The sequence below is a fragment of the Sceloporus undulatus genome, chromosome 2, assembly GCF_019175285.1.
Source record: "Sceloporus undulatus isolate JIND9_A2432 ecotype Alabama chromosome 2, SceUnd_v1.1, whole genome shotgun sequence".
NCBI classification, from domain to species: domain Eukaryota; kingdom Metazoa; phylum Chordata; class Lepidosauria; order Squamata; family Phrynosomatidae; genus Sceloporus; species Sceloporus undulatus.
This window is the reverse complement of record NC_056523.1, coordinates 115,185,043-115,198,818: the sequence shown is the minus strand read 5'-3', so window position 1 is coordinate 115,198,818 and position 13,776 is coordinate 115,185,043. Positions and strand designations below refer to the sequence as shown.

The window sequence follows — 13,776 nt, the reverse complement described above, 5'->3', positions numbered from 1 at the left end:
GATGATGATGATGATGATGATGATGATGATGATGTTTATTTATAACACCCTTTCCACCAAAGGGCAGTACATCAGAACATATACAATAAGAAGTGATTGATAAAATACCACACTAAAATACTGAAATAATATACAAATATGCTAAAAACAAAAACAAACAGAATCCTCCTCAGTGACTACCCATCTCAGGGATAGTGAAGGAGTGAAATCCAGTGCTGTTTTTCCACCAAAAAAATTCTATCCCATCAGTGAGACCATAGGAACTGATGGCGCTCCCCTTTCCCTTGTATTACCTTCTGCTCCAGAGGATTGGAGAAACCCCCTGAAATAAAATAGAAAATAGGAGGAAGGAATATCAACAATCTAAGATATGGAGATGCCACCATAGTACAGTACTAGCAGAAAACCTCAGAGACCTGGAATGCATACTAAGGAAGATCAAAAAAGAAAGTGCAAAGGCAGGGTTAATGCTGAACATAAAGAAAACCAAAATAATGACCACTAAGGACCTTCACAAGTTCAACCTAGACCAGTGATGGTGAACCTTTTAGAGACCAAGTGCCCAAACTGCAACCCAGAACCCACTTATTTATTGCAAAGTGCCGTGTCCCTCTGGCTTTCTAGTAACAAACTCTGGCAAACTCTGTGCTGGCACGACGGCACATGTGCCCACAGAGAGGGCTCTGAGTGCCACCTCTGGCACGCGTGCCATAGGTTCGCCATCACTGACCTAGACAATGAAGAAATAGAAATAGTAAAGGAATTCCCATACCTGGGATCAAGCATTGATAGAAATGGGGACAGCAGTCAGGAAATCAGAGAGTGGGGAAGGTGGCTATGAAAGAACTAGAAAAGATTCTAAAATGCAAAGATATATAACTGAGCACTAGATTTAGAATAATACAAGCCATTGTATTGCCTATTACCCTGTATGGATGTGAGAGCTGGACAGTTAAGAAAGAAGATAAGAAGAAAATCCATTCATTTGAGATGTGGTGCTAGAGAAGAGTCCTGAGGATCTCATGGATAGCCAAAAGGTCACACTTGGTTCCTAAAGCAGATCAAGCCGGAAACCTCCCTGGAAGCCAAGATGACCAAACTGAGGCTGTCATACTTCGGACATATCATGAGAAGGAAGAACTCATTGGAAAAGACAATAATGCTGGGAAGGGTGGAGGGAAGTAGGAAGAGAGGAAGGCCCCATGCCAGATGGATGGACTCTATTAAGGAGATCATAGGTTTTATGGGGTTCCAGGAATTAAGCAGAGCAGTGGAAGACAGGGGGTCTTGGAGATGTCTCATCCATAGGGTTGCCAGGATCGACTCAAGGGCAGTTAACAACAACAACAGGAGGCTGCAGGGGAAAGAAAAAGGGTAGATAGCTTTTTGGCTCAATGTGTTTTAACAATCTGATTTATTAATGTTTTTGTTTTCCATTTTATTATTGTTTATTGGTATGCTGCATGTCACTCTGACTTAGAAGGATGATAATAAATAAACAGTTGCCATGGAAGCGGTGATGTCCCCATCTATCACTTCCTACAAAGGGAGAGGAGAGAAACTAGGAACGTGATCTTTCCCCTTTTCTGTCTCTCTTTGAAAAGCAACATTGGGCGGGAGGAGCAGTGAACTCAAAGGAAAACATGTGATCATGTTAAAATCTTCCTTTTTTTAATTTTCCGAAAGAAGATTTTAGCTTCTCTTTTGAAGATGCTGTTCTTTCTTAAGGGTTGCAAAGGGGGAGAAAGAGGACTAAGGCTGCATCTGCACTGAAGAATTAATGTAGTTTGACACAGCTTTACCTGTCATGGCTTAGTGCTATGGAATTCTGGGATTTGTAGTTTGGCCACACATTTATCCTTCTCTCTCAGAGAGCTCGGTGCCACAATAAACCATAAATCCCAGGATTCCATAGAATGGAGCCATGATGGTTAAAATGGTGTCAAACTACATTAATTCTGCAGTGTGGCAGCAGCCCTAGTTAGTTTTACTCTTCAAGTAATGAAAGAACAAACAGGAGGTGGACAGAAGAAGTGGTGTGATCCCAGGAATATCAAACTAAAGTTTGGATAGTGGATATGATATGAGGAGACTTTAGCCCTACCACTGTTGCTCTCTGTAAGATACATATAAATCTTAAAACAGTGATGATTGTTTCATTTCAAACAAAAATGTGATAGTTGGGGACAAAAATGGACACCAACAAGGCTAAACTGAAAATCCTGGAAAATAAATGTTTGTTCTAACATGCCATCATGTTGGATGGAACTTCTGGCAACTTCATGAATTACAGAGTTCCAAGAGCCTCTGATATTAACACCTGTGCAAAAATAAATGACAAAATAAATTAAGGTAAATAAAGATGTAAACAGAAAAGATGATCTATAGGACTGCTGTTGTGGATGAGATCAATGTAGACTTCAGAACTCCAAAACAAAACAATTTGCTGTACCTATTTTTAGCCAGAAGAGGTCTCTCTTGAACTATATGTTAGGTTTTCAAGCACTCATAGTTTTCCAACAAAATGTTTAGTTATCACAGTGACCATAAACTGACAGTCCATGGCCCCCATTATGGCTGCATTTTTTTTAAAAAATGTGCATGTGTGTCCTGTGGCTCATACAAGCATACCTTGACAACCTCAGAATGCTCTGCCATTGTATTGTCCAGAATTACCTTCGCTTCCATTTCTCAACAAGCATCATCAGAAACTGAAATACACTTTGGTTCCTGTTTCTGAGTATGTTACCTCTTTTGCATACGAGTTTCCAGGTTCCAAGCAAGGACCAAGGAGAGGGTGGTGGCATTCTGCAAGACTTCCATCTACACTGAACTGCTTACGAGCAGCAATGGCTTTGAGATCCGATACTGCACTTAGTTACACAGCAGATTTTTAAAATATTTAATTGCAACTGTACAATCTGATCGTATATATTATTGTCACCCTACAGATAATTACCTAACACATTAACATTGCAGTAACATTAAGGCAGAAAAAGATGGCTATTCCCAGCTTAACCTGTGCCTAGACAGAAGACTGAGAGCCAGTCTCAGTCTTGGTGTAGTGGTTTGAGCACTGGACTACAACTCTGGAGAACAAGCTTTGGATCCCTGTTTGAGCATGGAAACCCAGTAGGTGACCTTGGGCAAGTCACACACTCTCAGCATTAGAGGAAGACATAGGTGAGCCCCCTCTGAAACCCATGATAGGTTTGCCTAAGGGTCACCATATGCCAGAAATGACTTGAAGATACACCAGAAGACACAAGAGTTAATACTCATAATAGCTAAATGCTTTAGCTTTGTTTGACAGCAAAGAATATTTGGCTGTGCCATAACGTGGTTGTGCAGTAGACTTTCTGCAAGCCTGCTGTGTCCTGGCTGCTGTCAGTGAAGCTATGCTTAGACTCAGGTGGCTTTTCCCTCTAGGAAATGGCTGTCAAAGCCATTCTGGCTCCTATTGGTAGTCTATAGTCCAGTCTGACAGGCCCTTGGGGCAAAACAAGCCTCTGAAAAGGATGCTGCTGTACCTTCTGGAAGCCTCATTCACATCAGGAAAAATCAGCTAAAGGAGACATAATGTTGTGACCTACCTGCCCCACCCCCAGATTAGTCTGAATTGCCACAACATTCACAAACTGTTTGTAAGAAACACAGGAGAGTTTGTGTGTGTGTGTGTGAGAGAGGGGGGGGGATGACAAAAGGTGTGACAAAAATCCAATAGGGAGAGTATTTTCTTCTGATCTCCTAATATCGAAGTTTTGGTTCTTCTAATAGAGATTAATGATGTAGGATTTTGGATTGCAGAAATGGTGCAGTACTTTATGCAGTGCATAAACTATGGGATTTGTTAAAACAAGATACAGTATAGTGATTGGCCACAATAGCTTGGATGGTTCTAAGGAAGGAATCTGAGAAATTGTTATGGGTATAAGGCTTTCAATGGCTACTAGTCATGATCATTGTGTAAAAGATGGGCAATATCTGCCCTGCATGTGACCCCTACAAGTGTTTTTGCCCCTGTTGAGTTCAGCAACATGCTGGTGATAAAAACACTCATATTCTTACTGTAACACAAGGTATACAGGGACTGTGTTCCTTGTTTAAAGCATTGTGCTTCCAGAAGCATAATGGGAATGTAACTCTTTAAGACATGGAGCATTTTCCACATGCTTTTTTTTTTAAAGAGAAGCATTTCTATTTTTGTTCTGCCATAACTAAATGTCAGTGGTTAGTGGTAAGCTCTGAAACATATTGTGGGGCTGAATCCAAAACAAGACAACTTCAAACTGGAGCTGGCTTGTTTCCATAAATCATAGTTAATATTAACCACAGTATATGGTTTGAACTTAATACTAAACTGTGGTTAATAGAAACTGGAATAATAAGCTTCAAATTGCCTCCTTGTAACTGCACAAACTTGAGGCTCATACAGGTAATAATAAATTATCGTTTATTAGTGCTGGACTATTGTTTCAGATCATGGCTTGTCCTCTAACCAAACCAAATGATGAAACAAATCACAGATCTCTTGAGTTTAAAGGCCTTTAGGAACAAATGTGTTTTTTTAAAAAATCACCTCAAAACAAAACCATAAGGAGAGTTGTCATTCCTGAGACGTTACCAACAGAATATAGAAAGAGAGGAAGCCATGAAAATTCAAGGTTGTTTATGTACCAGGAGACCAGTTATTTAAACTGGGTCAATAGTATGTGTGGGTGTAGAAAACCAGCATGGTATAGTGGTTTGAGCGTTGGACTACCACTCTGAAGACTGGGGTTCAAGTCCCTGCTCAGCCATGGAAATCCACGGGGTGACCTTGGGCAAGTCACATTCTCTCAGCCTCAGAAGAAGGCAAAGACAAACTCTCTCTGAAATCTTTCCAAAAATGCATGATAATTTTGCCTTAGTGTTGCCATAAATCGAGAATGACTTGAAGATGCACCACCACCACAACAGAATCATGAAGGGAGTCTATATCATCTTACAGTCTTCTATATATTTAGAAGCTATCTTGCATCCTTCATAAGATCCACAAAGAAGTCACAAAGTTTGCTAAATTTAGAAATTTTCTGTTTGTACTTTCTCAGGAATGACAAGGTTGGCCTGAAAAACTCATTGTTCAAAGAACAGTAATTTTTAAGAGTACTTGTCTTTTTATCTGTTTAGGGACACAACACAATATTTCTGTTCATAAGAAATTGCTGCTCCCTGAATGATTCAGGGATGGAGGGGAGCCAACGATTCCCTGATGTTTAGGAAGTGCGCCAGGCTTTTCACACACATGCACTTCCTAAACAATTTAGCAGTGTTTTACTGGTGCTTATCCCACATTAAGCGCTGTTCTGAAAATCTTCACATAGTTAAAGGAAGTGTTACACTGGTAATGATGAAAATAATTCTGTGTCAGAAACTGCAACTACTTAACATCTGAAAGCCTAATCATCTGTTTATTCAGCAGATAAGGTCTAAGCTTTCAAGCTGTCTTGAAAGTAGTTGACTGAATTTTTCAGCATTTTCCCACAAATATATATAGTTTGTTGAAGATCTTATTTTGAGATGAAGGAAAAGAATAGGCTTTTGCAGTGGTTAAGAAAACCTGGTTGAGTCATCGTTTGAAGTCTTGGCGAGCATTACAATGTTGAGATCAGACAATCTCAAGTGTTCCTTCTAATGATATACAATTATTTTATTTCAAGCTTCCTTTAAAAAAGAACAGGTACAGAAATGGATACACTTTGTGCATTAAAAAGAAATGTGGTTCTTCTTTGAATTTTAGATTGGTACAAGGGATACCTTGTAAGACATAAAGGAATAGAGGTGAGTTCATTTTTTAAATTTCCAATAAAAATTCTCATTTTAAAAAAATCTGTTTGATGATTTAGTACCTAGACATTTTTTTAAAAAAGAGTGTGGTTGTTAATTCAGACAAGGTGAATCACTTACAGCACAATCCTATACACTTAAAATATTTAATAAGCCCCACTGAGTTCAATTAGACATAGTCCCTGGTAAGTTTCTACAGGACTACAGCTTGATTCTTGATGGGTAATATTTCAATGTGGAAGTAAATGTGTTTGGAGCAGACATGTTTCAATGTGATATATAGGTATGCGAATACTTCTGTAAAGAACTAACAAGAATTCCTCTGGCCAGCAGCCAAGTAATTCTAGGTTTCCAAATGAGCTTTGCAAGGCTTCTCTTTCTCAAACAGCAATACCCCTTGCCTTATGGCAAACTACTTTTGAAACTGTGTTGATATTCAAAATTAAGTTGCAGTATGATATGTGGTGGTTTGATACAGAAAAGTAAAAAAGTAAAAAATAGTGCCTTTGAACATATCTAAAGTCCTTGGAGATGATGTCACACAATGCAGTCTTTAATGAAAGGTGAAAAGGGCCTCCTTTCCTTTCTCCAATGGGAATGTCCCAGGATTAGGGCTCTGTATCTAAGCTTTTAACAACAACAATATAATAGACCATCTCTCTGTATAGCTGGATTATAGCCTTTAAGGGAAAAACATGACTACCTGAATAAAACTGCAACCATTAAAACCACTGTGTTAAAATACATTAAAATCAACTAACTGCAGAATGTGCTTTAATGTTATACACCTTGTTCAGTTTTCAGCATTTTGTTTTCCCAGACAATTTATAAATTGCCATATCAGGGCCAGTGTTCTCTTCTTAATCCTTTGGACTAACTCATTTCTCTCAATATGGGTAACACCTAGTTTAATATGTGACTAATTTCTGCTGTGTATTGGACATTGTCTATTAGACATGACAAGTTAAATAATTGTCCAATTTCTCTGACACTATGTTTTAAAAATTCACAAGTGTACAACGTTTTCTAAAGGCAAATAACCTCTTATAATTCTGCCAGGCTTAACATTACTGTTAAGAAGAAATAGTGTGTTACCTTATGCTGCAAGTCTATGCCATAAAACATCTGAAATGTAATTTAATGTGCTTTAAAAATTGTTTTTAAAAGCAAACCTTGTCCTCTTATGTTGATGTCATGCCCATATGAAATGGTCACCTTTAAAAGCTTAACAGCTCTTTTGTTTGATTGTTCATCATGGCAATAGTTGTGCATCATGAGATGATGGCTAAAACAACACCTTTGTAGACCTGTCCACCAGGCAAAAAAAGGTCCTCCATTTATACAGATGCTTTCTGGTTCTTTTAAGATTGTTTTTGTAAACAGATGCTGAACATGTCTCACCAATCTATCAGTGTATGTCTGACATTTTGAGCCCTGTAGACAATGGTTCTCAACCTTGGGTCCTCTAGATGTTTTGATGTTTAGTTCCCCAAATTCTTAACCAATGGCCATGTTGACTGGAAGCTGACATTCAAAACATCTGGAAGACCAGCAGGCTGAGATCCATTCCTGTACTATAAAATGTATTTATCTTCTATTCACAATTTGATATTTTCTGCATATACTGTATTACTGGTTGTCCTGTATGTGGAAAAAAAAGTGATGACATTTTAAGTGACAAGACAAAATGAACAGGCACAACTCATGTGTCTAACAAAACATCCAACATATATGGAAGCAATGACAAAACATTTGTCTGAAGTAACCTAATGGAATCTGCTGCTTTTAGCAATTTTGAGGGAGTTTGATCAGCTGGCTCTAAGTGGCCAGAGGTAGGACACAGAATTTTGCCACCTTGAAAATAATGTGATTTCTACCTATATCTAGTTCTGTCTGTTTTGGCTTATCATTGAAAATGCTTAGTAAAGTATAAGATCCATTCATTATTTTCTTCCAACAGGGAATATTTCCCAAATCTTTTATCCACATCAAAGAAACTGTTGTGGAGAAGAAGAGGTAATGTATTAGATAAGTCCTTTACAATGTTGTACATTCTTGGGACACCCAAACTCTTCATTTTTGTCTTTTTTGGAATACGGAATCCACTGCATCAAGATGAAGTGATAGTTACTATATAAGATAGGTTCAAAAACAGATTACACAAATTCATGATGTTTGTGAACAGCTGTGAAGCATGCTAGCTAAATTATCTTTATGTATATCCTGCAATTGCCATCAGAACCAGAACCAGACTAAAATATAGATAAAACAAACAAAAGGCTGTTACTGAAATATAATTAAACTGTCAATAACATTAAAAGCAATTTAAGTGTGTTAAAAGAGGGGGGGAAGTTAAATAATAGTACAGCAGAATCTCCCCCTGTTTGAGCAAAGGTGTGTGTGTGTGTGTGTGTGTGTGTGTGTGTGTGTGTACGTTCTGCCCAGTGTTTTTCTACCACAAATAAAACTTACACAAAAATATCCCAAAATGCAGGGGAAAACTTCTTGAAAATGACCAAAACCTCTCATAAATTCAGATGGGGAGGTGCTGGTAGGAAAGAAAACTTTTACAATTTTCCATTGTCATATGTGACAACAAGATAAAGAAAAAATTACATCCCTGTCAGAGCAGCAGGACATTGGACAGTTCAGTCAGAAACTTACTGCTCTAAGGGTTGGATGTCAAACAGCCAGGCTTACACTCCCACTCATAGTCCTTGTATTGAGGAATAGATAAGGTATAGTCCTCTGTCATTCCAGCTTCTCTTTGACAGGCCTCTCTGGCTACATAGCATTGACAGACAGGGACTAACAAGTTCAAGGATATGGAGGAGTCTGGCCTGGTTTCTGGAGATATCTGTTTAGGACTGCTTAGGCTCAAGCAATGTGATCCTTAAAGCCTAGGCAGGTGCCTAGCACTTCTTGGGCTTGTATCATTGACCTTTCTGGTCTAAGTGGCCACATTTGCTTTGATTCGTACTACATGTTCCTGATTTGGTTATGACCATGGTATTAAGACAACATTTATCTTGTATTCAGAAATGCAGAAAATGTAATCCCTGCTGAGATTCCTTTGGTGCAAGAAGTTACCTGTACACTTTGGGAATGGGGCAATATATGGAAACAGCTCTATGTGGTAAGTAATCCCCGCTTCCAGACTTTCTGTGAGTTTAAGAGATGAAATGTTAGCAGGGCCATAGGCTTTGTTGTGTATAAGATCTTCATTACCATCTTTTGTCTGTACATATATCGACAGAACTAAGAAGTCTACAGTTACTCGTAAAACTGCAAGCACTTCCTTAGATGAGTTTGAATTCTACTCATAAATGCTTGCCTGTATATTTCCACTCTGCTTTTTATGCTTTCTCAGTCTCTGACTAACCTTTAACACATGATGCAGGGATGTACTGCCTGGTGATGGTTGAAAGCACAAGTAATTAGGGACTGACTACTTTTGCTTACGGGGAAAAGCTTTTATTATTTTTTTCTAAAGAAAATATCTATTTATAATGTGCCACAGCAGACTCTCTAATTTGAAAAAAAGATACCTTGTGTGTCAAAGGAAAGCATGAGCATATAGAGAGATGTAAAATTCCCTGAAAAGTTGAGATGGCATGGCGGGGGTGGAGGAGGAGGTTTTCCCCCCCCCCCCCTTTTTTTTAACTGGGAAAAATTGAAATTTTAACGTATGTAATACTTAATTTTTACCAATCCAAAATTCATTTTACTATGAAGCAAGATGAAATGTTTAGTATATAAAGTTGTACTGTTTTCCATGTTTATGAAATTTAAAAATAAGGTTTGTACAAACAAAATTAAATATTATCCTATATAAAGGGACATGCTAACTCTTGTTCCATATATTCTTTAAGCACATGTATCTTAGTTTTTGCCAGCTGAGAAGTAGGGAAAAAAAACAAAAAAATCAACAAACAAACATTATTTTCCTATTTGGATAGAGTAGTCTCATTAGTCAGTCTTAAGGATTTGGCTAGCACTGTCCACATATGGTACATTTTAATTCAGCATTGGAATACTGAAAACCTCTACCATAATATTATCACCCATTATATGGTATATTAATCTATATAAATAAAAGTGTATGTTTTGTCAAAATAACTCTCCGAAAGTTCTTCACTGATTGCTTTGAAATTTTGACACAACATTCTGAATACACACATGTTTTTATTACCTAATAATAATAATAATAATAATAATATATATAGGTTTTATTATATACCGCCCAATCACTGGGAATCCGAGCGGTTTACAATAGAGGGGATAACAGACAGTTCCTGCCCACAGGCTTCAATCTAAAAGACACGACACCAAGGAGAAGGGAATGGTGAGGGGGGAGGGAATCAGGTCCAGCATTCTTCTCTCCCTCTGGGCCTGGACCAAGGCAGATGGACCGGAGGGAGGGCTCTTCTTCTCAGGCTAGCCCCTGATGGTACTGGGCCAGCCTTCTCTCTCCCTCGAGGCCGAAAGATGACCGTTAGGGAGGGAGGAGCCTCCTTCTTCAGGCTAGCCCCTGATGGAACTGGGCCAGCCTACTCTCTCCTCAGAGGCCGAAGATGATAGTTAGGAGGGAGGAGCCTCCTTCTTCAGGCTAGCCCCTGATGGAACTGGGCCAGCCTACTCTCTCCCTCAGAGGCCGAAGATGATAGTAGGGAGGAGGAGCCTCCTTCTTCAGGCTAGCCCCTGATGGTAATGGGCCAGCTCACTCTCTCCCTCAGAGGCCGAAATATGTTTTTTTATTAGATGTCACACATGTGACAGGTAAAAAATGTGTTGTTTTTTAAAAAATAAACAGCACATCTGTTGGACGTAACAGCAACACACCCCAATGGATTGCCATTTCAATTTAGAGATTGCAATTCACAATTCAATTGGCGTTTGCAATCACCATCAAACAAAGCTCCAGGGCCAATCTTTACAATTGTGCGGTTTTGATCTAGACACGGATTGCTTCTCACATGGACAATTATATGTTGTGTGTTGTACGGTTGGCCAACCAGACAATCTCGATCTGCACAGACAATGGAACAACACCAAATCGTATATCCACAAGCATTGTGAAATTAAATATTTTAGAAACTTGCGCTTTCTCTTTTCTTTCTTTTCCATTTAACCAGACTGAACCACAGCAATGTATGGCCGTGTATAGCTAGTAATGAATAAAAATTAAACAAACGAAGCATATTCTTGATAGTACTAGCACAACAGGTTTCTAATCAGGGCCGGAATCTGAACTTGCATTTTTATCTTCATGGATAAAATGAGAGTTTCTAATCAGGGCTACAACCTGAACTTTCACTTTTATCTTTATGAATTTTAGAAAACTTGACGTTTTCATGAGTTGGTTTTCAGGAAGTGCTGTTTGTATCTATTGTATGCAGATAAATTATTGCTCGCCATGCCTGCAGAGTATCTTACATATGACTGTGAAGCTGAATAGGTGAATACCATCTTGTTTTTTAAAAATATATATTTCACTTATTAAAAAAAAGAATATAAACAGCTAGGCATCATCAAATAACACATCCTTATATCTTTGCAATGGAATAACAATTCCGTCTCTTCAAAAAGCAGATGGGCTTTTGAAATTTTAGATAAGTCGATGTTTAATTGTTCTGTGCATTTCAGGCAAACAAAAAAGATCGCTTCAGGGAAGTGCAATCCATGATGTGTGAGTTAATGGAGTGGAGATCACAGCTCCTCTCAGGGACATTGCCTAAAGATGAACTCAAAGAACTGAAACAAAAGGTCACGTCCAAAATTGATTATGGGAACAAGTAAGTCCTCTTCCTCGGCCGTGCCCCTATCCCAATATTTTTAATTAGGGAGAAACTTGATATTTCCTAATTTCCTAACCTTAATTTTCTGGATTTTTATCATTACTTGTATGTGTCCTAGACAAATTGTATATGCTGTAAGCAAATAAAATTGTAATACACAAACATTGCCTCAAGAATTAGGTGCTCTAGCTGAATGGCAACTTGACAACTCGTTTTGTTGTTTTGTTGTATTTGCTGGTTGTAGTTGTTTCTAGGTTGAGGTGGATAATTTTAGTGGGTATGGGAGAGATTCCCAGATTTCACAGGATTTTATTTTATTTTTTATTTATGGGATTTATATCCTGCCTTTTTCTGAAAATGAGATTCAAGTATGTTGCCATGGCTGTTAAAGTGAAATCATGGTGCTGCAGCAAGCACACTTTTTTCTCCTCAAACCCTTTAGATATCATAATGCCGTACCTTGGATTCATCCAAGTATACTTGGATGATGATGATAAAAATTTTTTATGAACTCTTCACATGGAACCTATGGCACCATAAAGTCAATACCATTGCTAGATGAAGACAGTTTGCTGCCTGAGAGGAACAAGATGGTACCTAACTCCCACTTCATGTATACCAGTGGTACCCAAACTGTGCCCTTTAAGAGATTTTGGACTTCAGCTTCCAGAAGCCTCAGCCATGTTGGTCAGTAGTCTGGAATTCTGGGAGCTGAAGTCCAAACTCCCTTAAAGAGCACAGTTTGGGGACCACGATGTACACAGTCCAACTAGACTGATAGCTGTGTCAGCACTGGGAACAAGATATCACCCACTACTATGCTAGAGTACAGTACAAGGCAACCTAGTTTAAGGGGTTTGGGGAAGGAACAGGGAAGAACTGCTGCTTCACCTTCCCTGACATTCATCACCTTAGGTTCATCACTTCACTTTGCCTAGTTGTGGGGCCAGATCTGGTTACTGTTATTATCCCCGTACTGATGATGCTGAGTGTGTTTCAAGGCAAGTATCCTTTGGTGCCAGAATGGGAGCTTTCTTTGCAATCCATATATTGAAGACAGACAGACAGACAGGCAGGCAGGCAGAAAGGGTTAACCATCCTTTCCTCACCCCTTTAGTTTCCAGCTGCTTGGGCTTATTGGAGGATGCTATTTAGAGGACAAAAGATGTGCAAGTAAATTGTTTTTATGCTACTCAGGCATTTTTGGTTGTCAATGTTCTGTTTGTTTGTTGGTTGTTTTAAGAGGCACTTGTAATTTCATGATTATTACACAGTCTCTTAATACGATACATGTGTTAAATGCCTCATATGCTAAATTACTTCATATGAAGACAGTAACTTTAAAAGTCATTTTAAAATGTCTATTAGGCAATGCCATCTCCATTGTAAATTACAAAACAAGGTCCATCTTTAAATGCTAAATTACTTGGAAGGGTATACTTTATAAATATGTGTATTTGTATGTCGAAGATAGTTTCCAGTGATACTTATGACACTACCTCTTTATATCTACAGGATTCTGGAGCTAGATCTGATAGTTAGAGATGAGGATGGGAATATTTTGGATCCAGACAAAACCAGTGTCATAAACCTTTTTCATGCTCATGCTGAAGCTACTAATAAAATCACAGAACGAATTCGAGAGGAGATGGTATGGATTTTTGTGCATCATTCCCTTGCTTTCAAGTAGATGTGCTTTTTTCTGTGAGGACAAAACTGAGGGTCATTAAAAAAATTTTATTTTAAAAATGCATGCTAGTTTTATAGGAATTTGGCATTATTAATTTAAAAATGATCTGAGATTTGCTCCAGCACATGCGTTTTTTTCACAACTTGCTTTGACATTTCTGCATTGTAATATATGACTGAATAAAATGATCCTGCAAAAAAAATATTCTCCAAAGAGTCAGAAAGGGGTTAAAGTCTTCTAACAGACTTTTGAAACACTTTAATTCACTGATATGAAACACAAAAATCCATTCAAAAGCACCAAAAGAAATCTCACTGGAACATCAGTCTCTGTGCTTAATCAAAGCTGAATAACAACTGAATTTATAGAAATATCGAATTTGTGAAAGAAATTGTGTGTGGTATATTTTATTGTGTTTTTCAAATTCAGCACTCAAAACACATTAACAACAGTGACAATACT

General features: G+C 38.2%; 1 protein-coding gene across 1 annotated transcript in view; it reads left to right on the top strand.

The window, feature by feature from the left end:
- The window catches only part of DOCK2 (dedicator of cytokinesis 2), a 336,713-nt gene that overhangs the window by 10,000 nt on the left and 312,937 nt on the right, over positions 1-13,776 (top strand). The window contains exons 3-7 of the mRNA XM_042453565.1: positions 5,780-5,820; positions 7,787-7,842; positions 8,866-8,962; positions 11,473-11,621; positions 13,140-13,275. Coding sequence (XP_042309499.1) covers positions 5,780-5,820; positions 7,787-7,842; positions 8,866-8,962; positions 11,473-11,621; positions 13,140-13,275 — 479 coding nt within the window. The remainder of the gene's footprint in view (positions 1-5,779; positions 5,821-7,786; positions 7,843-8,865; positions 8,963-11,472; positions 11,622-13,139; positions 13,276-13,776) is intronic.